Genomic DNA, 25,832 nt, shown 5'->3' with positions numbered 1-25,832 from the left:
AGCAAGAGAACTAACATTAGTAGTGGAGCCTGAAGGTCTGACTGAATTGCTGCAATCTCATGATTAAACTTAAATGGGGGAGGAGTTGCTTCTTATGGATGAGCAAAGAAAGTAGTTTCTTGAGATGGAATTTACTCTTGGTCAAGATGCTGTGAACATTGTTGAAATGAAAACAAAGGATGTGTGGACTATTACATGAACTCATTTGGTAAAGCAGTGGCTTGATTTGAGAGGGCTGACTCCAATTTTGAAATAAGTTCTACTGTGGGTAAAATGCTGTCAGATAGCATTCCATGCTGCAGAGAAATCTCTTGTGAAAGGAAGAGTCCAATGGATGCAGCAGACTTCATTGTTGTCTTATTTTAAGAAGTTGTCACAGCTACCCCAACCTTCAGCAACTCCACCCTGATCAGCCAACAGCTGTCAACATCAAGGCAAAGCCCTCCACCAGCAAAAATATTACTACTTGCTGAAGTTTCAGATAATTAGCATTTTTTAGCAATAAAGTATTTTTAAGTTAATGTATTCCCATTTTTTAAAGACATAATGCTATTGCACACTTAATACACTGCAGCATAATGTAAACATAACTCTTACATGCACTTGGAAACCAAAAAATTTGTGTGATTTGCTTTGTTGGAATACTTGCTTAATTGCGGTGGTCTGGAACTGAGCCTGCGGTATCTAGGAAGTATGACTATATTTGTTTTTATTTGAGTCTTGCCTCTGAAACCTTTTATTTTGAAGAATGTTGAAGTTTTTAAAGGGATTTACAAAATCAGAACTTTTTTTGGATATACAGAAAAAAATACTAATTGCTTATAGTAAGAAATCCAGCTGCATGCTGAAAGGAAAAGTAATTGGTACCATTACCTCCATACTGTAAAAGTACTAGAAGAAATAACAGTGGTTACAAAGTAAATATCTGATGCTGTTTTCTTCCTTCATCCTAAAGTGCAGAAGTGTGTTGACTGTTTTTAAGGCACATTTCTTTATCATAATATGTGTGTTTTTTTCAGGTGTGGCAGTAGACTAAGCTAATTTTAGAGTACTTGAAGCCAAATTGTTAGGATTGGAAAAATGTAAATTTTGTTTAATTCCCACCCTTTCTCAACACACTTTCTCATAAATAATATCTATGCTATTGTGTTTTCAAGTATAGAGATGTACCCTTTTAGCTTCCTTGGCTTCATCCTTTGATGACAAGATTGTCTTGACTTAAAAAGAAACCCTGTAAATTTGGTGTCTCATTTTGTTTTGGGATTTAAATAAGCTAAGGGCTATACAGATTTGCTTGAGATTTTTCCAGCTTATGCTAAGTTTGATATAAACAAATGATAATATTAATGAGCACTCTTTTGCAGTAATTATAACCATTTTACATTATTGAAAAATGAGGCCTGGTGTGGTGGCTCATGCCTATAATCCCAGCACTTCGGGAGGCTGAGGCAGACGGATCACTTGAGGTCAGGAGTTTGAAACCAGCCTGACCAACATGGTGAAACCCTGCCTCTACTAAAAATATAAAAATTAGCTGGGTGTGGTGGCGGACGCCTGTAATTCCAGCTATTCTGGAGGCTGAGGCAGGAGAATCTCTTGAACCTGGGCTGCGGAGGTTGCAGTGAGCCGAGATCGCACTACAATACTCCAGCCTGGGCAACAGAGGAAGACTTCGTCTCAAAAAAAAAAAAACAAAAAACAAAAAAAAACAAGAAAGAAAAATGAAACAAGTGATTTACTACTCTCTTATCTTTGTGATTAAATAGTAGCATAATAATTTGATTTTAAAATGAATTATAAAAAAGATTTTAAATTTTGTACCCACCCCATGGATTTCTTAAAACCTGTTCATAGTTTTCCAGATAAAAATCTACACTAAGTGGTCTCTCTTGGCAATCTCATCTGCTATCATTGTTTTGACTACTATGGTATAAACTGATAACACCCAGATCTCTATCTCTAACCTAAACCTCTTCTTGTAGCTTCAGATCTATTACTCACATAGACATTAGCAGGATCTGGCTAAAATACTATAGTGACCATGTCTTGTCTGCTTACAAATTGTCTAGTGACTACCTCAGCAGGTTAAATACAAACTCTTAACAGGCATTTAAAACTCAATTATCATTCTTAGGTAAAACATTTCCAGCATAATCACTTATTTTCACTTACACTTTGTACTTTCAAGTTTTCTTACTTTGCCAGTTCCTAGCCCGAGCAGCAATCCGCAGCAACATTGAGATGTTACTGAAAAGAAATGACTACTTAGTTTTCCCTTGAGTATTGGAGCTTTGCTGAAAAAACTATGTCAGTTGAGGTATTTCTAACATCATGCTATTTAAATTTAGCAGGTCTTTAATTGTTGCTTGCAGAATTTTTCCACCTTTCTTACTGCTTTTATTCCACTGCATTTCCAAACTTTCTTCACTTTTTTAGTTCATTTGGTTGTTGTTCTCCTCTCCCTCTCACTTTTAATCCTCAGATTTTGTTTTGTTTTGTTTTTGCTGAGGTTACATGATCTCTCCCTACTTCTTTTTCTTTCATACACCTTAGAAGAGGTATATCTTATGTCATTGCCCCTTTTCACCATTTACATAACATTATTTTTAATATCCATAACTTGGTTTTAACATTTTATTTTTCTTTGGTCAAAAGACTATAATATCTTACTCTTTGGCTTATTGATCTTAGTAACATTCGTGGAACTAGAGGTAGGCTTATGGAAAAGAGAGTGTATCTGTTCAAATTATGTTAGACATTTTGGTCTTTTTTAAAATAATCATATTTATCAATTTTTAATTCATTCTTCCTCATTTATTTAAAACACATTTATAGCCTGTAATCCCAGCACGTTGGGAGGCCAAAGTGGGTGGATTACTTGAGGCCAGGAGTTCGAGACCAGCCTGGTCACCAGGGCGAAACCCCATCTCTAGTAAAGATACAGAAATTAACTGGGTGTAGTGGTGCACATCTGTAATCCCAGCTACTCAGGAGGCTGAGGCATGAGAACCACTTGAACCTGGGAGGTGGAGGTCACAGTGAGCCATGATCACGCCACTGTACTCCAGCCAGAGTAACAGAGCAAGACTGTCTCAAACTAAATAAGGAAATGTATAAATAATAAAATAAAACACATTTATAGTGCTTTAAACATTTTTTCCCAATACATTTAATTTTTCCTCTGCAGTTCTTCTAGTCAATTATTTTTGAGTACTTGTATATTGTATAGTCATCTTAAAAGAGTTTCATTGAATTTTATGCTCAGATTATCTTTTGTTTCAAATTTCCATAAAGATAAATTAATTATCACAAGCAATGATATATGAGATAGAAATTGCTTAAGAATGCTTGCAATTCTGTTGGAAAATCTTCTGGGAGTCCTGAGGGGTGGAATTAGGGGTAGGGGCAGCAAACTTCTGTGGGTCATGGAAGAGGATAATGGAGAGATTTTTGTGAAAGGATGGTCAAAAATTTCTCTCTCTGGCAATTTGATGGAAGAAAAGAAAGGTTAATTGAGATAATATGCACTCAGAGGGAAGAATATGCATTTTTGTTTGTTTTCAGCACTTGTCTAAAAAGAGCAAATTTAATCAAGCAATACTAAATTGGTAAGATAACTAAATGATAAACCCAGTAGGAATATAGTAGGACTTCCTGTTACATTTTAATTGGTGAAAGTCACTGGAGGTTAATTTTAGGTCACAGATTACCATTGCTCCTTTCATTAAAACTGACATTTTGGTCAAAAGACTGGTGTTTTTATTTGTTAACATGAAAAATATGTGAAGCATCTTTATAGTGGAATGTAAAACACACTCTTATTCAGATTCATAAGAATGATATGAATTGTATCAGTATTGTGAAGCGTAACATGATGTCATGATTTTACTTTTGTTATATGGTCTACCTACTGTAGTGTACTTAAAATTCTTTGTGTACTGAATGCAGGTGAGAACCAAATATTGCTTCAGTTTTGGGAAGATAACCAAATGTAGTGAATATGTTGATTCAATTTGTGAAATGTAGAGAACTTAATTTGAATGAATGCCCTAAAGCATTTTTTTTACTCAGCAAATCCCTAATGTGTTTCCGATGTGCCAAGTGGTGGTATAGACCAGCTTTCTGGGAGTCATAGTCTGCTACAGCTCTTCCTTCACTTCCAACAGATAATCAGTGATGTGCTCCTTATCCCTTTTATTCCCCAAACAGCTGTTATAACCATGTCTTTGATTATTCTTTTTTGCTATAATAATTTGTGTTACCACTTATTCTCTCCTGACCATACTATTTTAACAACTTTCAGCTGGTCTCCTTTCTGTCTAGCCTAATTCACACTGATGCCAGGATGATCTTTAGAAAACACAAGTATGATCCTGATACTCACCTGTTTGATATCTTCAGTGACCCTCATTACACACCACTTTTCTTAGTAAACCGTAAAAGGCCTTTCACAAATTTTTTTTACTTTTTCATCCTTATGCCTTCACCTCACACTCTAAATTACCTTGCAGGCTGCTTGCAGTTCTATGAACTACTCACATTGTTTCACATTTTCATGCTTTTGACCATACTTTATAGTCACATTATGGAATGCTCTTTTTAAAATAATAATAATGATATTATTAAAATAAGAATATGAATCCTGTCACCAGCAAAAGCAGTGTTAGAAGATAAAGCTGTAACCATGTGTCAGACACTGTCTCATCTCTTCACCCTCATTTAGTTTTGTGACAATCCTATGAGGTAGGCATAGGTGAGAAATCTGAGGCACAAGAAGTGTATGTAACATGTCCAAAGTCATGCATTTGACCCTGAAGGCTGTCCTCTAAGCTACATTACGTTGCCTCTTCTTGCATGAGACTCTATTCAAGCATCACCACTTCTGGGTTCCTTTCCACCCCGTACCTCTGCATGTCTCAGAAAAAGTAGACTGTTTCCTTGTTTGAATCTCTGCTGATTAACAGTGGTTAAACACTTAGGACATATAAGTGTTTATATGTCCTATATAATACATAGGACGTTATCACATTTACATTCTTCTGTCTTGCTTCACAAGGACAAGAATACTGTGTCTTTATATCTCATTCTTATATCTTTAGTGGTTGTCACATAGTCACAAGACAAAGGGATAAATGAATGCATGAATCACTTAATTTTAAAGGTTTAGGGAACTTTAAAGGCCATCCATTTTAACCTCCGTGTTTTATAGATGAAGAGCCTGCGGTGAGGTTAAGGGTATGTGATAAGAATACTAGACAACAATATAGATAATTGACCAAAGTTAAGTTTTACTGGTCTTTATAGTGGTTAGTAACCCATTTATTTTACTCCAAAGCTTAATCAGAGGAACTGGTTTTATAGTTAATTGGGGGGTGTTTTAGGTATCATTGGCAGAGTCTGATTTAAGATACAGCATTTAACATACTCTGTTTGGAAACATTAATATGTTATATTTATTGTCAGTATGATGATTTATATGTTATATTTATTGTCACTATGATGCAGAAAGTTGTCTGAATTATATGCCTCCGTAGGTCCTCTGAGTTCTTTCTAATGTCAGATATGAAGGTGTTTCTTTAAGAATTAGATTGGAAGGTCGTTAAGCATTCTAACATGAACCCTTAGTAAAACTGTATCCTGTAAAATATTCAGTAATTTTGCAAAAATGTGTGTTTTCTCTTTTAACCTTGTGTTAAAGACTAGAAAATGTGGCAAAAATATTAAGTTTTGAATCTGGGAAGTAGATATATGGGGATTAATGACACTATTCTTTCTACTTTCTTATATATTTAAAATTATTATAATAAAAAATAAAAATAGAGTCTGAATGTTCTATCTCTATTTTGGCTATATAAAATGGGAATGTTCACTTGTAAATATAGGTATTCGTAGGAAACTCCATATCCTTTACAATTTCTTTCTGGACTTACACTACTATGGCAGAGTAAACAAGTAATTATGTATTTTTATTGACTTCATACAGATGAGATTAATTTTTTTCTGATAACTGGCTTTAGATAATGTCATGTTTTTAGCTGAAGATCAGTGGTAGGAAACTCACAGCTTCCTGAGAGAAAAAGCCCCAAACAAGCTTACTTTTAGTTTTGTATTACAAAACAAAATAGATAATATTAGTCACCATTGTAGCTTGCATTTGTTTTGCAGCTATGATTTTTTTTTTTATTTCAGAAGTTCAAATTCTTTTATAGAAATCCACATTGAGGGTACTTTGATAGTAGATAGGGAACCAAAGGTAAATATTAATTATCTTATCCCACTTCTCTTATTTGCTGGTGAGTACACAAGTGCTCTTTTTAAATGGTTTAATAAAGAGCTTTGTGTAAGCTAACACAAGTATTTAACACTTTTTGGTATTTAAAAATATACTTGTTCAGAAGTGGACAGAACAGATAGATTTATCAGTGTTAAGATTTTGAATTAAAATTTATGGGGTTAATTCTATTAATATCCATTCTTACTTTAAGGGTTCTGATGACTGTCTTGTGAAAATATGGGCAACAGATGATGGGAGGTTATTAGCTACCTTAAGAGGACATGCTGCTGAAATATCAGACATGGCTGTAAACTATGAGAATACCATGATAGCAGCTGGAAGTTGTGATAAAATGATCCGAGTCTGGTGTCTTCGAACCTGTGCACCTTTGGCTGTTCTTCAGGGCCATAGTGCATCTATTACATCACTACAGGTAATTGTCTTAATCCCTATACATTGTTGTTGTTGTTGTTGTTATAATGTAAAGTAAATTTAATGAAGTCACTTTTGGTTATTAAATTTTAAGAAGTTACTTTTATAATCACCTTTATAATCCAGTATATAAGGCCAACTAAAATGAAGACAGGAGTATGTCTGCTTTCTTTATAAATATATGGACTTTAAATAACATAACCTTGGTAAATTCTTGCCATTTTCTAACTGTTGTTGTTAGTTGCTATTTGTATGGCAAAAAGTAGATTTTATTTTCACTGTGTCACTCTTGTAAAGATTTATTTTCTGTGATTGTCTTTTCAGTTCTCACCATTGTGCAGTGGCTCAAAGAGATATCTATCTTCTACTGGGGCAGATGGCACTATTTGTTTTTGGCTCTGGGATGCTGGAACCCTTAAAATAAAGTCAGTTTCTATTTTATTTCATAGATTAAATGTGTTTAGTTTAATGAGTGAAATTGCAAAAGTATAAAGTAGTCGACAATAGGAATACATTTACTTTTTCTCCTTGAGTAAATAATAGAAATCCTCTTTTGGCTCTTTACTAACCTGTTTTATTTTTATTCCTCCCCTTTTCTATGTTTCAAAGAAAGTTTCTCATGTTCACATTTTTTTTTCTCTTTATCCTAATCCTAGCTCTTTCCTTCAGCATTTACCTGTTTTATTACCACTCCTTTCTATGTGCTGCATAGTTTTAATAGCTGCTTTTGGTGCTCAGAACTTAATCTTAAGAATTTCTAATGCTGTTCTTTAGAATAATTTTAATTATTGATGCTACTGAATCTATAAACTTTAGATTTTATTTTAGATCTAGGAAAATGTAGGGAGACAGAATCATTGAAGTTTCACTAAACTGCATCAAGGTAGATAGATGTATTCCCCTCCCTCCCCATAATAACATTTTGCATTTGTGCGGTCGCCCATATTAATACTTCGGTTTATCAAAACAAGTTGGCTGGATAGTATTATCTTTGGATTAAGGGCACTGAAATGGTTAAGTGACTTTCCCATAGTTAAAACTATGTTTAAAAATTGGCAAGGCCAGGACTAGAGCACTTCTCTGCCCTTTGATGCTTTCTATACCTTATCTTTTATTTATTTATTTATTTATTTATTTATTTATTTATTTATTTATTTATTTATTTTTGAGACGGAGTCTCACTGTGTCGCCCAGGCTGGAGTGCAGTGTCGCGATCTCAGCTCACTGCAAGCTCTGCCTCCCGGGTTCACACCATTCTCCTGCCTCAGCCTCCCGAGTAGCTGGGACTACAGGCGCCCGCCACCACTCCCGTATAAGTTTTTTGTATTTTTAGTAGAGACAGGGTTTCACCGTGTTAGCCAGGATGGTCTCCATCTCCTGACCTCGTGATCCGCCCACCTCAGCCTCCCAAAGTGTTGGGATTACAGGCATCAGCCACCGTGCCCGGCCTCTATACCATATCTTTTAAGTGGATGTAGTGGGGAGGGGAAATAGTGTATTTGCTCCATGGATAGTCTTTGAACAAGAAAGTAGTGTATTCAATTGATTATTCAGTTGATTTCACAGTGTTGAAATGGCCATTTCTGCCACTCAGGGTGGAAAGTCATTCAGATTAGAAGGTATATATCAGTAATTATCTCTGACTTCTATGTATAAATTAGCAACCCAAGTTGAGTTATTTAATAAAATAATATATGTATGCCTTTGTTATTTTAAAAACAGTAGTGTTTAGATAATTGTTTGTAATGCAACACATGCTTCTTTAACTTCATGTATATGAACATTCTTGTAGAGTGGTTCTTATGGCAGCTTGGGGGCCATGGTAGCTCGAGTAACAAAACTACTTCATTTGAAAAAAGATTGTGATTTAAAACATGGTTCTTTGGACAAAGCAAGTTGACTTCACTTCAGTTGCATCCCTCGTATTTAAAGTCTTTCTGTAGATAGATAAAAGTTGAAATATTTTACTGATGTATATGGACAGTAGCAATAGTTAATTGTTAATTGTTGCTACTGTTTTTTAACCTCCTCATGGACCTGATGGGCATACCTTTCTCTTTTCCTGTCTTATTGTTTTAGAGAAGAAAAAGTGATTAGCAATGTTCAAATTGGGATAGGAACAGAAAATGTTTTACAGAATTAAACTCACACCTTATTTGTGCTTCTTGAGGATTTTATTGCTAAGTACAATAACATTTCATGTTTCTGGATGCTTGAGAAGTAAGCTTTTCCATATAAATGATTTTTTCAGAACCTTTATGTAGAATCACATATAAACCACTACCCTAATACAGTATTTTTTCTCCATGAATGTTTTTATATAGATATAATTAGGAATATATATATAATTTTGTTTTCTTAATATTTTACCATAGAGATTTATATGTATTTTAATAGCTTGCATTATGTTCAATAGAGTTGTTATATACAACTTAGTAATTTTTTTATTTTTGGACTTCAAAGTTTTTTTCTAGGTATTTATAAGTAATATTCTTTCCTATTCCTATATTCTTTCCTATTCTTATCCCTTAAAATTTTTAAATTCAGAGTTCAGGCATAAGAATGAGTACTCTGGCTGGGCACAGTGGCTCATTCTTATCTAATCCCAGGACTTTGGGAAGTCAAGGAAGGAGGATCACTTGAGTTCAGAACTTTGAGACCAGCCTAAGTAACAGAGCAAGATCTTGTCTCTACAGAAATTCAAACAAACAAACAACAACAACAACAAATGCCAGACATGGTGGTACACACTTATAGTCCCAGCTACTCAGGGGTCTGAGGTGAGAGGCTTGCTTGAGCTCAGGAGTTAGAGGCTGAAGTGAGCTGTGATCTCACCACTGTACTGTAGCCTCTGTGACAGGGCCAAGATCCTGTCTTATTAAAAACACAAAAACAAGAACAATCCATTGCTCTTTAGATATAAGCCTTGGAACACCTATTTTCTTTATGTGTTTACACATAGTTGAAAACTGCCAAAAATTTGGCAGGATATAGATTTATACTGTTTATGTCACATAGGATTTAATTAATAATCAAAGGCAAAAATTGTATTTAGCTATAATGCTTTTGTATAATCTGCTGGGGGAAATGACTTTAGAAATCCTGCATCTGCATTAGTTGAATGAATCAATTCAACTTTGGGAACTCAAATATCTTTATAAATTCACTTGTATGTGTGTATTACCAACTCACGAGCAAAGATGCTGTTTCTTAAATGGGTAGTCTAAGTGGCTAAGTGAACCATAAGCTAGCTCCAGAGGTCTCTGGGTAGGAGGAAGCTGTCCAAGTATATTTAGACTTAGGTGTGAAGAGACTAGGAATCCTAAAATATGCATATAATATGATGATTACAAATTTTTATTTGTGATTATTAGGCGCTTAGTCTGCCAAGCTAGTACTAAGCATTTCACATTTGTTATCTCAATCCCTATAACAACCCTTTGAGAAAGGTACAGTTATTATCTCTGGGGCAGATAAGGGAAAAACCTGGGGCACAGCAGGTTACATTGTTAGCAGGTGGTACTGGAGCCAGGATTTAAATACTACTAGAGGTATAATGTCAGAAACCCCTTTTAACCACTGTGCCAAACTAAGTGGCAGTTAGTCATTGAAGGATTGGCTAGAACTTGTTGAACCTAATAAAAATACTAATATTTATTGAGCATATTGGACACTGTACTAAGCACTTTACATGTATCACACTCATTTAATTCTCCCAGCAACTCTGAAACAGGTTCCGTTAATTACCCCTGTTTTACAGATGAGGATACTGAGGTACAGAAATGTTAACTTGGCCTAAGGTCACACTCTTGATAAGTGATAGACCTAGAAACTGAACTCGGCCCAAGGCCCTTTTTAAAAATGTTTCCTCAAATAATGCATCTAAAAACAAATTATGGGTAGCTACTTGTTTTTTCCCTTTAAAAATATAAAATCTTTTTATTTTTTAATTTTAGTTTTTGTGGGTATGTAGTAGGTGTATATATTTATGGGGTACATGAGATCTTTTGATACAGACATGCAATGCATAATAATCACATGGTGTTAAAGGGGGTCTCCATCCCTTTAAGCATTTATCCTTTGTATTACAAATTATCCAATTACACTCCTTTAGTTATTTAAAAATGTATAACTACTATTGATTATAGTTACCCTCTTGTGCTATCAAATACTAGGCCTTATTCATTCTTTCTATTAGTTTTGTACTCATTAGCCATCCCCACCTCCCTCCTCTTCCTCCCACTACCTTTCCCAGCCTATAATAGCCATCCTCTACTATCTCATGAATTCAACTCTTTTGATTTTTAGATCCCCAAAATAAGTGAGAACATGTAATGTTTGTCTTTCTGTGCCTGCCTTATTTCACTTAGCATAATAACCTCCAGTTCCATCTGTGTTGTTAGAAATGACAGGATTTCATTCTTTTTTTATGGCTGAATAGTACTCCATTGTGTATAAGTACCACATTTTCTTTATCCATTCATCTGTTGTTGGACACTGTGGTTCCTTCCAAATCTTCACTATTGTGGCGGGGCGTGTTGGCTCACGCCTGTGATGCCAGCACTTTGGGAGGCCAAGGCAGGCAGATGACCTGAGGTCAGGAGTTTGAGACCAGCCTGGCCAACATGGTAAAACTCCTGTCTCTACTAAAAATATAAGAATTAGCCGGGCATGGTGGTGCGCACCTGTAATCCCAGCTACTTGGGAGGCTGAAGCATGAGAATCACTTGAACCTGGGAGGCAGAGGTTGCAGTGAGCTGAGATAGCATCACTGCATTTCACCCTGGATGACAGAGTGAGACTCTGTCTCCAATAAAAAACAAAGTAACTTGTAGTGCTTTATTAAATTTATTGGTTAATCAAAATAATTCACCAGTGTGTAAAGAGAAGTGTCTAAAAATAAGTAACATTAGCAATGACAAAGACTCAAATGATGGTCCATCAGGTTCCAAAGCATCTATGTGTGTGTGTTTTCCATTAAACTAACCTTACTGATTTGCTTTAAACCTAAACAAGTAAACAAACACATAATTACTTACATTGTCACACTAATTTAATATTTTAAAATATAATTTCATTGCTTTTGTCATTTGGCTATAATTTAACTTATAAAATTTTAAGTTGAGGCAGGAGAATCACTTGAACCTGGGAGGCAGAGGTTGCAGTGAGCTGAGATTGTGCCATTGCACTCTAGCCTGGGCCACAGAACGAGACTCCGTCTCAAAAACCAAAAAACCCACAAATCTTTGCTATTGTGAACAGTGTTGTAACGAACATGGGAGTGCAGATATCCCTTCGATATACTGATTTCCTTTCTAAAATAAAAATCTTTTAAAAATGTAGTTTATAGGACTATTTGCATATATTTTTGTAATGAGTTTCAGGTAAATGGTTGCTTGGAACTTATGTGAGCAGATGTACCAAAAATTAAAAAAAATCTAGAGCTATAATCCATAAGGTAGTAATGAAAGCAATGCATTTAGTTGTCTTCATAATTCAGATTAATTTACTTAAATTACAGTTAATTTTGCTCTGAATAAATGTTTAGGTTTTAAGAATGTTCTAATATCTGTCTCTCTAAATGAGATTTGTTCTGCTCATCTGTTACATTAGAGCCTGTGAATATTAATAGAATTTGCTGTAAATACTAATGTAAAACTATTTACAAACTTATTTTTTAAATTCTTAACATTTTGTTGCATTCTGTATCAGTAAAAAAGATAATTCTCTTTGCTCAGAATATATATTAGGTTGGTGCAAAAATAATTGCAGTTTTTGCCATTATTTTAATGGTAAGCTTTTTTTTTTAAAAAAAAAGGCAAAACCTCAATTATTTTTGCACCAACCTATATCTCAGAAATATTTTATGTATATACTTTTTTCCAGTAAATGATCACAAAACTAAAACTGCTCTAAATTTGTTATATATTGTGAAAGTTATATAGGCTTAAGCTCTAATTATTTTTGCATTTCATCAAATAGTGTAGAAGAACTATGCCAAAATGTACAGTAAGTAGGGCTTCAAATATAATCAGTATATTGGAACATTACATACACATTGTTAAATGTATTATCATTGTTAAATGTTTTATCACATTAGTAGGTCAAAGAAGGGAAAAGCTTAATTAACAATGTAAAATACTGAAAAAGTTCAGTTATTGATGGTATACATAAGGCACAGACAGCACCTATTTTGCTAATGTATTCATGTTTGCGAATAGCTTAGTTCCTTATATGTTTGTATGTTGCTATTCTATATGAAAAACTGAGAACATGTTAAATGTGATTAGGAGTAAGTGTAACTAGTAACTGCATGTCTGGTGTGACAGTGAATTTGGGATTGTTCCATGTACGTATTGTTGTGTGATAAGGAGCTCCTACAAAATCTATATCTAGAATTTCTACAAGATCTTCTGATTTATGACACATAATGATTTCTAAGTTGTTTTTAGGAAGGGAGCCATCTGTTGCTTCTTAATTTTGTCCTTCTGGGATTATTTTTTGAAACAGATTATTTCTGGTGCTACTGGCTCCTTTAGGATATTTTTAATTCTTTATTTTTTGTATTACAGCCCAAGACCTGCAAAATTTACAGAGCGCCCTCGGCCTGGAGTTCAAATGATCTGTTCTTCTTTTAGTGCTGGTAAGTTTCCCTCATTCTAATTTTCGACTTAAAGTTGTTCATTAAGAAGCCTTATAGTGGAGTGCGTAATATTTAGGAAAATATTTACTATTGTATTATCAATCATGTTCTTATACATATGCCAGAGCTAATAAGTAACTGAGAATTATTATAAACTAACTTAGAAATATTTCATTTATGCAAGAGTTTAGTTTATATAATCACATGACTGTTTTTCTTTAAGAAGACTATAATGTTCTAGTAGGAGAGAATAAATAGTTTCAAAATCGACCCTGTTAAAGAATGAATGTTTAAATAGTTGTTTCATTGTAAGAATGGTATTTTAAATCTGGTTTATGTTTTCATGGATTTTGAAGGTATTCTGTAGTTAAGTAAAATAAATTTGATTCATATTTGTACATCTTTATCAGTTAATTCGCTACATATTGTTCTTATTTGCACTTTAAAAAGTGATTGTATAGCAGTGCTAAGATTCCAATTCAGATTTGTGTTTATGCAGCAGCATTTTGAATGGATGTTAGGGTGTTTTTAAACAAGTTATAAAAAAATCTGGTTATTTGTAGTAAATTGATAAGAAAATTAAATGAAACATGAGTAGATCCAAATAGTGTCTAATACCTGTTCCTCCTACCTTTATTTTCAGTTTTACTTTTTCCGCTCATTTTATAATTGTGGATAGGAGTATTACCTGAGATAAGGGATAGCAAACTAATGAAGTGAGTCCGTTTTTGCCATACTAATATCCAAACATGTTCATTTTCTAACTTCTAGATGTTCAGTGCCACTGCCATGGATTCAGTATTCCTTGTAGTAGTCATACAAATATAGGCATCATACATGCATCCAGAATACTCTGAATTTTTACTCCTTTTTCAAGGACAATTTGATTTTTTTAAGGGGTTAGTGGGTAGATCATTTAGCAAAAGTACTTAAATATTTTATTATATACAGGTATTGTTTTCAATACTGTGGAAGAGTGTTACTCTTGAGTACACTGCATATACAAATAACTGTAATGCAAGGATGCAAGGTAGAATTAATATGCTACAAAACAGAGTCTTAGGGGAGTTCTGAAGAGAGCAGCCTCATTTGATTGCAAAGTTTGTAAAGAAAAGTTACTGAGGGAGTTGGGCCTTAAAAGTTTGGTAAGATTTTGACACATGGGAAATGAGACAACAGAAAAATTTCAGCAGAATTGCGAGAGAAATATTTTCTAGTGAAGATGACTGATAATTTTAACATGGTATGGTTATATATTCACTTAGTGAAATTATTTTTTGAGCAAAGCTTTACTTCTATAAATACTGAAAAATTCATTCTAGTCAAAGATATATTCATAAACTTCTTTCTTAAATTCCAGTTAGATGTGTTATATATTTAGGATAAATGTGAATGGTTTTAGAGTAAAATATTAATTCAGTATATATTGTAATTTTGCTTACATTTTATTATCTAATTTTCAGAGATTTTGAAGTTATGTTTTACTTCTTAATAATTGCTGTTATTCTTCATAGGCGGAATGTTTCTGGCGACGGGAAGCACAGATCATATTATTCGGGTTTATTTTTTTGGATCAGGTCAGCCAGAGAAAATATCAGAATTGGAGTTTCATACTGTAAGTATTGGTGAAAAGAATTAGATGAGTATAATTTATGTGAGTCCAAGAGTTTATATTCAGCACCCACTTTTTTGTTTATTTGTTTATATATAGGACAAAGTTGACAGTATCCAGTTTTCCAACACTAGTAACAGGTAAAATATTTGTCTAATTTAATTCTAATTTTAAAATTATGAAATAAAGACAATTTTAGTCGTCAGATTTTATTTGAAGCTGTATAGGAAATAATCACCTACCTAAAAGATCTTGACCAGTTATACTTAAAAGTGAATATAGCCTTCACATGCATAGGCACGTCTTTCTCTTATTTGTAATAATGTTAGTATACTTGGACACTTTTAGTAATTACTGCTTTTTAAATCACCCTATATATTCCAGATATGTTTCAAAATGTAGAGAAGCTTTTGGTATAGATTGAAAATGTATCACAGTATAATATTTAAGGCAGACCTGTTTATTGATGATATTGTATAAATTTTCCCATGTTCTTGTTATAAAAGGAAATAAAGCTACTTCTAATACCTTGAGTAGAATAAGTCAGATTCTTTAATATTGAGAAGAAAATCATTGTTTTTTCCTTGGAAGATGTCGATTTTATTTCTAGGGTAGTACATAGTGACCTTGAATCACTTTTGAAAATGTTATTTTGTGACCTAGCCATGAAAATTGGAATGTTTGCATATAAAATTCTAAAAAGCCCATAAAGTTTCAGAAGTTATTAGAATGCTGCATAAATAAAGATGAATGCTGTCTTTTTAAATGAGATCTCTGGGAAAAGTGCGTTTTGGTAAAGCATGTATGATTTTTCTTTGGGGGATTGGATTCCTTTTAATACAGGTTTGTAAGTGGCAGTCGTGATGGGACAGCACGTATTTGGCAATTTAAACGAAGAGAATGGAAGAGCATTTTGTTGGATATGGCTACTCGTCCAGCAGGGTAAGAGGTCAAATTTGAAATATTATGTATATATTGATTTTTTAAAGTATGTTATAGTGCAGGTTGGTGACTCTCAGCCTATAAAATTATATATCATGTTAAAATTACTACTTTTCTGCAATAACTAGAGGTACAATTGGAGATGAGCAGTGTTGATTTTTATGAAATGATTCATTGGCATATTTTAGGACATTGCATTAATTTTTTTTAAGGAGATGATAAAAGTACTGTAGGAAAAGTTTTAACTTTAAATATTTTTTTCAGAAACCAGAACATATTATGTTTTCGTTTATCACTGAGGGACAATATTTTATGTCCAGTGGTTTCTTCAACCCAAGATAAATTAAACGGCGTGTTGTAGCTGTTATTTTGGTTTTAATATTTTTCTCCACTTGTATTTGTGTGTAGTCATCTCAGATGGATGGGAAAGCAGAACAGTTAGCAGGGGATGACAGCAACAGTAAAAGATGGAGAGTGAGCAGCATGGCACGGAATTCCTGGATCTAGATAGAGTTATAGCAGTGATATTTATGCAAGATCATCTTACTAATGGCTTAGAAGTGCTAGAATTCTGGAAATCCTGGATTTCCTGACTCAGTGCAGGGATTTTTACCATCATTCCATGTTGATTCAAACTTCTCAGTTACTGTTAAGTGATAGTTATTATGTTAGTGAATATAAATACTAATTATAGATTATATGTTTTGGTTTTTGTTGTGTCAGTATTTTAATAGTCAGTGTAAAACACTTCCTCACTTTCAGCCAAAACCTTCAAGGAATAGAAGATAAAATCACAAAAATGAAGGTTACTATGGTAGCTTGGGATCGACATGACAATACAGTTATAACTGCAGTTAATAACATGACTCTGAAAGTTTGGAATTCTTACACTGGTCAACTAATTCATGTCCTGATGGTGAGAAAAAATTCTAATCTTTATTTGATATAACTGAAGCTGACTATAGAATGAAACATTCTCATTGAGGAATAAAGTCTTTTATGTTAGCTAAAAACTCTTGCTTGCTGGGGTAACGGCTTTGTGAGTGATTGGGAATAATTTTAACAGTGCAGTTAAACAGGTTTGGCTTGGAAATATATAGTAGATATTTGCTGTTTTTTTAATATGAAAAGATCCATCCACCAAGCCCTGGACAATGATATTAGCTCAGTTTCATTATTATATATACATGACAAATTTGAAGATTTTTGCCAATTTAATACTTCTTAAAACTCCATTTCTAGAAATAGTGCCATATTGGTATTTCATTATGTTTGTTTTTCTTTCTTTTTTAATATCTATGATTCCTTGACACTTCAAAAATATTTCAGGGTCATGAAGATGAGGTATTTGTTCTTGAACCACACCCGTTCGATCCTAGAGTTCTCTTTTCTGCTGGTCATGATGGAAACGTGATAGTGTGGGATCTGGCAAGAGGAGTCAAAATACGATCTTATTTCAATATGGTAATTATCATTCTCTTCATTTTATACCTACTAAAGATTTGGGAGCTTTTTGACAAAGGTACTCTGCATGTCACAAAGGAAATCCATTTAAAAATTGGTTCATTATTTTGACTTTAAATTCCCATCAATAAAGAATGATTTATTCCACACTTTTATTGACATGCTGAATTTAAAAGAAAATTAATTGTGCATATTACAGTGCCTGTACATTGTGATAACTGATACAGTTTTATCAGTTTTAGCAGTGAAACTTTGGAAATTCACAAGTATGAAGATACAATATAGAGAAGAAAAAATACTTGGAAAACCATGTGAAGAAATTATAAATAAATACTCGTATTATTGTGCTTGTTTTATAGTCTTCTAGCACAATAGAATTTTACTCAAGTACACTGATTTTAAAATTAAGGCCAAAGAATCAGGCATTTCTTGCTTTTAATCAATTGGTAGTATATTAAATATTTGAGTTTATACTCTTCTCTTCACATTTTGTTTCTTAGATGTTAACATAATTGGCCAAGTATTTGAATTACAATGTTTTAATATATCACATACAACTTACCGAGCAGTGTTTCTATTTACTGTATGAAGTATTAAGGTCTCCTCAACTACTGCAGTTTGTGTAGTCATATTTTTAAATGTCTACTTTCTGTATATTAGAGATACCTTTCAACAAAGAACAAAAGAAAAAACAGTTTCCACTATTTCAGCATGTTTAAATTTTTTTAAAAAACCAATTATAGAAATCTTTAGTAATGAACCATAAAACAATACAATTAGTACATGTGGTCAGAATTATTTTGCCAAATAAATTATTTCACAAAACAGTTAGTTGTGAAACATGGTTTGTGAAAAAATTACACGAATGTGATGCTATGCTTGATTGATAATCAGAGTAAAGTTATTTCTATGTCGTGAGTAAGCAGATATAATAGCAGATTTTTTAGTGAGGGAAATAGCTTTAGCGATCTTTAAGGCTGTGCCTTAGAATACATTAGGTAAGAAATAAGGTTTGTAAAACCCTCTATTTCTAGAAAACAGTGTTAATTATTTGGTGTGCACTTGTTAGTGATGGATGGATTTCCTTTGTGATTGTATTGAGATTTTTTTAAAAAGCCACCTGTAAATATGCTAGTAAAAAATATTTTCTTCTTTTCTATCCTTGTGTTTCTGATTTGCTCCTTTTTGAAATATCTGTTGAATAAGGAAATTAGTCATTTCTCAATCTGTCTTTATAGCTTAAAAAAAATAATATGTGAGCTATATATATACTAGTGGCTTCATTTAGTAGTTTTGTATTTCCAAAGGACATTATTGTATTGGTAGAGTGTTTGGAGGGAAACTTTTCTCCCATAATTGAATACCGCTTTAACTTTTCAGTTATATAAAGGTGAATTTTCCCTTATCAGGTAAGTTGGTCACACTAATATTCTACCTTTTCAGTAGATAACAAAAACTGCAGCACCTTGAGAGTTAAGTGATTTGCTCTTAGACCATTAAAAATTAGTAATGTAACCAGGAGTAGAAGTCAGCCATAATATATTGTATATTTTTAAAAATTAGCTGAGGGATTGGTTACATTACTGCCTTAAAAATTGTTTATTGTTAAATAAGAGTGTTAGATGAGGATATTTTTCTGGTTCTTTTTATGGATAAGAGAGGAAAACTCTAAAGAGCAGAAGAAACAAATATATGTAATAAGTTGAATTGGATAGTATTCATAGAATTGCAGACAGTGAGCAAAACATAAACCAAAAAAGCTAAAAAACAGAAAGTGAGCCACCCTTCATCTCATTAAAATAAAGATACTACCTTTAATTTTTTGTATGATGTTTAATGGTTTCCAAAATGCTCCCACATATTTTACCTCCTTTGGGTCTCATGAAAATCTTGTAAGATGATCAAGATAGATTTTATTATTCTTGGTCTTAGGAATGGAGAAACTACATTACAGAGATAAAGTGCTTTGCCCCAATTTACTGAGTTCACACAGCTATTATGTGGGCACTTGGAGCATAAACCCATGACTCTGGTTGTACTCAAATCTTGTCATGGTTGGCTTTTTGAGCTTTTGTCAATGTTACTGCATAGCTAACTTTTAACAATACTCAGTTAGTGATATGTCCATGAAGAAATGTTTTCATAATGGTAATAAATCTGAGTGGATCTTTTGACATCTTACTCTTTAACTTGATTTTTTTTCCTGTCTGTCTTTTATGAGTTATCTAATTGCCCTAATTCTTTTTGCTCTTCACTCTTTTGTTCTTTTCATTGCTTGTTTTATTTATGGGCAAATGGAAGATAAAGCATCCAGCATTGCTATTAAGAAAATAAAGAGAAACAATTCGAGGGAGGGCCTGCGTTCTCACTGCTTGCTATCATGAATGTTGAGTTTTGGCTATAATTATAGCTATTTGGCTCTCTGTAGCTAATCAATAAGTTTTTCAGTTACTAAAATACCACGATACTTGATTGCATACAAATTTAATCCCTGATGTTAAGTTGTAGTAGTAATCACAAGTTCAGTTTAGTAAATATTTTTTGAGCACCATGTGAAGGGTCTAGTCATATATAGTGCTTTGGTCTATTAGAGGATGAAGAATTCTGGTGGAATACTCCTTTTTTGACTAGAAATGGTGAAAGTTATGTGAAGTATTTTTAAGATTAAATAATATTTCATGTGACTGTTAAAACTGAAGTTTATAAAACAGATAAGTAAACTCACCATTCCACCTACAGCTAGAAAATAAGGAATGTAGACTATACCTTTAGAATAACAGTTTTATTACAAATTTCTTAAATACTGGTTTTTATCAAGTATATTTTAAGAATACTTTAATATTTCTCCTGCTTTTTGAATAATAATTGAATCTTCCATTGGAAATTTATACCTTTGCAAAAGATAATGGAAATCATGTAACATATAATTTAGTATTTTGTATTCATCAGCATTTTACTGCATTTTTTGTGTAATTATGGAAATGTAAATTCTTTTTTTGAAATTTTAGAAATAGCCAAAAATCCTGTTATGTTAAAAAGCCTTTCAAGTGAAAAGGTGAACTTTCAACTGCCTGTTTGATACATAGTAATTACATTTTAATAATTTTTAAATATAAGATTATAAAACATTAATATTTTAATATTGCACTGATAATCATCATTCTAATAAATATTCTAATTTTTTTCTGTATCAAGCCATGACTTATACTTTTAAAAATTTCTTGTGCTTTATTTTGGGACCATCTAAATTTGTCAGCAAATTAAAGAATTTGAGATTGGGAATTGAGATAAAGCTATTTAGTTCTTTTATGTTTAAATAATTTACTTCATTCTGAAATCTTATAAATGGATTCTCAACTTTCAAGTAGTATTCTCCAGAGAAACTGAGGGGTTTATTTTTCTTGTTTTTACTGCTAACTTTCCTCCTAATAGAGGATCTCAATGATAAAAGCAGTTGGGGAGTGGGTGCTGGGTTTGTTTTTGTTACTTATAAGAAGTATATGACACGTGAGATGATGTTTTAAAAGAGGCTAACATAGGGCATGAAATGGAATAGACAGTATATGTAGCTTGTACTCCCCCTACCCTTTCTGTTGTCTCATCTTTAACTAAAAACTTTTAAAAGCACTTATTGGGAAAGCCTTTGTGGTTCTTTTTGTTGTTGTTGTTTTTCTTTTTTAAATGAACAGGAGAAGAAACCAAAGAGAATTTTGTAGAAAAAATTATGAGACAACTTTATTCTTTAAAAACAAACAAACTACATTCTAGGCCTTCAGTACTTTTATTTCTTTACGAATCAACTGAACAGTCCTTACATAACTTGAGTATTCAGAGGAAATGTAGTATATATTTGGATATTTTACCGAAGCAAGTAGTGTATATTAAGAATATTCCAAACTATAATAGTTGGGTATAACTTAGTAAGCCCACATTTGTTTGGCATTGGCAGGAGGTAAACATCAGAATAGCTTTGTTTTGATGAGAGTTGTTCTAAACTCTAAAGGCTCTATACTTCCATTAAATGCTAAAAGGCAGATAAATAATTCCCAGAAATAGCTTGAAAATGTGTGCAACTCTCAGGACTGAAGCTGAGGGCCTTCTGTGAAAGAGGTCGCCAGGTTTAGAAGTTAATTATAACCTTAAATGTTCCTAAATATAAATTGTTTTATGGTCTTTTATTCCCCATTAAATTAGCACAGGACAGCTAAGTTTTAACTACGAGTTTAACTAAATGAATATTAAATTAATTTGAAAAGATAGAGACTTTTCACATTTCTTAGTACTAGGCCATTGGAATATTAAATAGTAAATAAGAGATGCTTGGAGTTGAATTTGTAGACCCCATGTTTTTAGTAGCTTTCCTCATGTTTCTGGCGGTTTTACTTTATTTCTCTTACTCTTTCTTTTCTCTATAGCCCTAGCTGTGTCTCTATCTCTCTTTCCATATCTTTCTATTTCTGTCATTACTCAAAGCTGTAGTTTGTTGCCTCCTGTCTGGTTTTCATTTTAATCAAAGAGTATAGTATGTCTCTTAATAGAAAGCAGTTTTACTGAATTTGATTTTTGCTTTACTTTTGTTGTTTCATGGGTAAATTCCAAATAAGTTTTTATTTGATTAAAGTTTTCCTTATTTTTATAATTGTTCTCTTAACCTTTCTTTTACTTAAGAGATTAAAAAAAAAAAAAAAAGTTCCAGTGTCCACTAATCCAGAACAATATATTTCTCCTTGCAACGTTCCAAACGAGCAGAGGCTGCCAATCTACCACCCAGAATTTTTGTACATGCATACTTCTTCTGATGTTAACATGTTCTCAGTGTGACCTGTACTTTAGTTTCAGATAATTGTAGCTGTATGTATCTAGGAAAGGGAGAAAGAGAAGCTCAAAATAGGTACAGCTCATATTGTGTTATCTCTTATGAATCAGGAGAAGAGTCTCTCTCTTTCTCTTTCTTTTCTTTTCTCCCTCACCCAACCCTCCCTCTCTCCCTCCCTCCCTTCCTCCCTTCTTTCCTTCCTTCTTTCTTCCTATCATCATCTAACAAGATAATGTCCTATATTTATACTCTGTGTTAAAAGGACTCTCTGATGCTTCCAGTCTATGTTTCAGCTTCTTTGGGTAAGGAAGTACTTTCAGTCTTCTTACCATACACTTTAGTAATTATCACTTTCTTTCAGGTTTTAAGATTCTTTAGATTATATCTCTTTTATATATATATATCTTGGTACAAAAGGCATGTTAATCTGTTGCCATGAATGTGAGTTTGTCTCTCCAGCTTCTCACACTGCATTATATGTGGTAAATTACTTTTATGTAGTAATTCTTTGACATAGTCCATGACTTGCTATCACAAGGGTATTTGAGATTTGATAGTTATATGAGAAAGTATATGAAATTATACAGAATTTAAACATGCAGATGAAAACATTTTAACAAATATTTGAGTGTTTTCTTTTGTGTTAAGCACAAAATATGAGGACCACAAGGGAGAATAAGACGTGGTCTTTTTAGTCAGCCTACAGTTAAGTTGGGGAGACAAAATATACAAAATATACCTTAAGGGATAAATATTGATAAATAATTTCAAACAGTAGCATGACAAATGAGAAAAGACAGTTGCTGTATCTTAAGATGTAGAGATCATGTCAGGGTGGACGATTGGAGACGTTTTGTTGAGGAGGAAGAATTGAAACTATGCCTTGAAAGATAAATAGGAATCGAGTCAGTAAGAAAGGGAATGAATTTTATAAACAAGAGGAACATTATAAAAAGCTAAGTGTCAAGACATGTTCATAGAAATTTAGATATTTAGGAAGCTTGATTGCAGTAGATTTTGGAAATAATGACGAAAAACAAATTGAGATGAACTGTCAGTGACTTCAAATGATCTCATAGGCATAAATACCTATGAACCTTGTGGGGGCTTTAGTAAATTATTTTATAGGATGGTCGAGAAGCTAAGAGAAAAATAGTTTGGTTGCCAGTAGTACAATTTCAGGTATGAAATTGAATAAGTGTGAGGACAACTACTTTAATTAGTCATGAAATATTATAGGGGTAGTTGGTAGGAAATTTGTAAAGAAAAAAATACATAAATGACTTGGTGTTTTGTGACTATATTAGGATTTGGGCTATAGGATGACAGGGAGGAAAGATTTAATAAATGGGTTTATAGAGTGTTAAGCCCGGGTGACCTTGAGAACAATGGTTTTATTAGTGGAAATATGAAAGACATAAGGGAGAACTGACTTCTTTATTCAGTTCATTTGTAATAATGTTTATTGCGTTGAACTACCTATGTGGAAATGGCCCGCTGGCACTTGGAGATAGACTACTTAGAGGGGCTAGGAGTAAAAAGAAGAAAGTGTTGAAGTGTTTCTTATAGTATATAGTTTACTTCCTCATGGAGACAGGAGAAGGAAGTGCAGAAGGCTTGGAAGTAAACTTTGGGAAATACTCATATATTTAGCAGAATGGAAAAGGGGTCACAATCCTTAGAGGGTGTGTCAAGGAAGACACACCATGCTAATATGCCAAAAAGACCAAAAGAAAGTAAGCCTCAAGGAGGGCCTAATCAATAGTATTGCTCTCCCCAGAGAAATCAGAATATGGGTACAAAATGATGTTAAACTTGAAGATATTTATTTTGGTAATATTTTTCTTTTGATGAAAATCTAGAGCTGATTTTTCAGAATCACTTTTATATAATAATTTTTTTTCATTTTATGTAATAATCTGATCTACTGATTTTTATCAAGTCAGGTCCAGCAGTTTCCTTTTTTATGTTGGCATAAGTTAAAGAATTTTCAAGATTAAAACAGCCATGCAATAACTATTTTAAAGTAATTTGATAACACCTGAACTGTTGGAATTTGGATTTTTTTTTTTTTTTTTAGACGGAGTCTTGCTCTGTCACCAGGCTGGAGTGCAGTGGCACAATCTCAGCTCACTGCAACCTCCGCCTCCCGGCACAATTTCATCTCACTGCAACCTCCGCCTCCCGGGTTCAGGTGATTCTCCTGCCTGCCTCAGCCTCCCAAGTAGCTGGGACTACATGTGAGCGCCACCACACCCAGCTAATTTTTGTGTTTTTAGTAGAGACAGGGCTTCACCATGTTGACCAGGATCCAACACTTATTTCAAATATACATCTGAGTCTCTTTTGTATCTAGTTTACATATTTTTCCCCTAGGTTGGCAAGCTCTAATCTAAAAGTTTTTTTAATACGTAAGGAAGGACTTCTTAAGGGTTATTCTTAGCATAAATTCCATTTATCAGCTCTTTTCATTCTTGGTATATGAGTCCATTTCATAAGATTATTTTAGGGTATTTTAAAAGTTGCATACATAATTTTAAATTTTGGAGTATTTCCTAGGTAAGATGCTTTCTTCTAATGAACGGTGTGCTTTAAAAAAAAAAAAAAAAAAAGAACAAGACATACTGACCCTGCTAATAGAATTGAAATAACTCTAGAAGAGGATGGTTCTGCCTAAGATAGCCCATATTTTTTAACCTTCCTACTTTGCGTTAAGGTTTTCTAGAAGCATATACTTCTCATATTCACTCTCTGTATATTCTTCATGATTGATATAATTGAGATCCTGAATTTTAGTATGCATTCTGCTTTTAATATACTTCATCTCCAGATTTGTCCAGTTTTTTTCAACATACCTTTCAGAACCTCAGATGGTAGGATTTTAGAACTGGATTCTAGTGATCATTTATCTCCATCATTCCACAGAGATTAGGTGATTTACCTATTACTGATGGAGAGATGTCTTGGGTCTTCGACCTCATTCCTCTGTCTAATCATTCATCTTTCTGCTTCAGGAAAATTATGTTAGTTGTGTATAGTACCTTCCCTCAGAAAAGGTATTAGTATTCTTTCCTTAATGAGTCCTCATCAGAGCTCTTAGCTCATAAGTTTTTGTATCATTTAATTTCTTTAAAGTTTAGTATAAATCTCTAAATGCCTAACAAGTTTATACTACTCATTTATTGGTAGTATTTATAGAATTCTTTAGTCAGTATGAGAATTTTCAAATAAGGGAGTCATTATTTTAACACATCTGATCCTCCCATCTCCTCCTTTTAAAAATAAAACAAAATACAATAATTGCTGAATATACTTTTATTTCTTTTCTTTTTACTCCTCTTATTCTTTTTGAAGTTTTCACAGTTACTGGTAAATACTGTCTCATAGATTATCTCAGCTAAACCTTATTGATATTTAATGTCTATGAGCTTTATGTGGTCTTTATTTCTATATATCCAAAATAATGCATAACAAGCATACTTGATTTTATTAGAGGAATAGTTCATCTAAAATGCACTTATTTTGATAATTTCTCATTACTTAGTAGTTTCACTCTATTTCTAATTATTTTACTACAACTGCAGTAAGTGCTAGCTAGCATAAGCTATATGTAGTATTAAATTTTATGTTGACACATTTTCTTGGTATG

At 33.0% G+C, this 25,832-nt stretch overlaps 1 protein-coding gene across 4 annotated transcripts in view; it reads left to right on the top strand.

Moving 5' to 3' along the window:
• The window catches only part of PHIP (pleckstrin homology domain interacting protein), a 143,668-nt gene that overhangs the window by 45,615 nt on the left and 72,221 nt on the right, over positions 1-25,832 (top strand). For all 4 annotated transcript variants that reach the window (XM_034962410.3, XM_034962411.3, XM_034962409.3 and 1 more), the window contains 8 exons: positions 6,486-6,707; positions 7,031-7,131; positions 13,279-13,349; positions 14,864-14,964; positions 15,061-15,101; positions 15,805-15,903; positions 16,666-16,819; positions 17,233-17,367. In XM_034962410.3, coding sequence (XP_034818301.1) covers positions 6,486-6,707; positions 7,031-7,131; positions 13,279-13,349; positions 14,864-14,964; positions 15,061-15,101; positions 15,805-15,903; positions 16,666-16,819; positions 17,233-17,367 — 924 coding nt within the window. The remainder of the gene's footprint in view (positions 1-6,485; positions 6,708-7,030; positions 7,132-13,278; positions 13,350-14,863; positions 14,965-15,060; positions 15,102-15,804; positions 15,904-16,665; positions 16,820-17,232; positions 17,368-25,832) is intronic.

This window comes from Pan paniscus, chromosome 5 (genome assembly GCF_029289425.2).
Source record: "Pan paniscus chromosome 5, NHGRI_mPanPan1-v2.0_pri, whole genome shotgun sequence".
NCBI lineage: Eukaryota > Metazoa > Chordata > Mammalia > Primates > Hominidae > Pan > Pan paniscus.
Note: the sequence above shows the minus strand (reverse complement) of the source record. Positions and strands in the feature narration are given on the sequence as shown.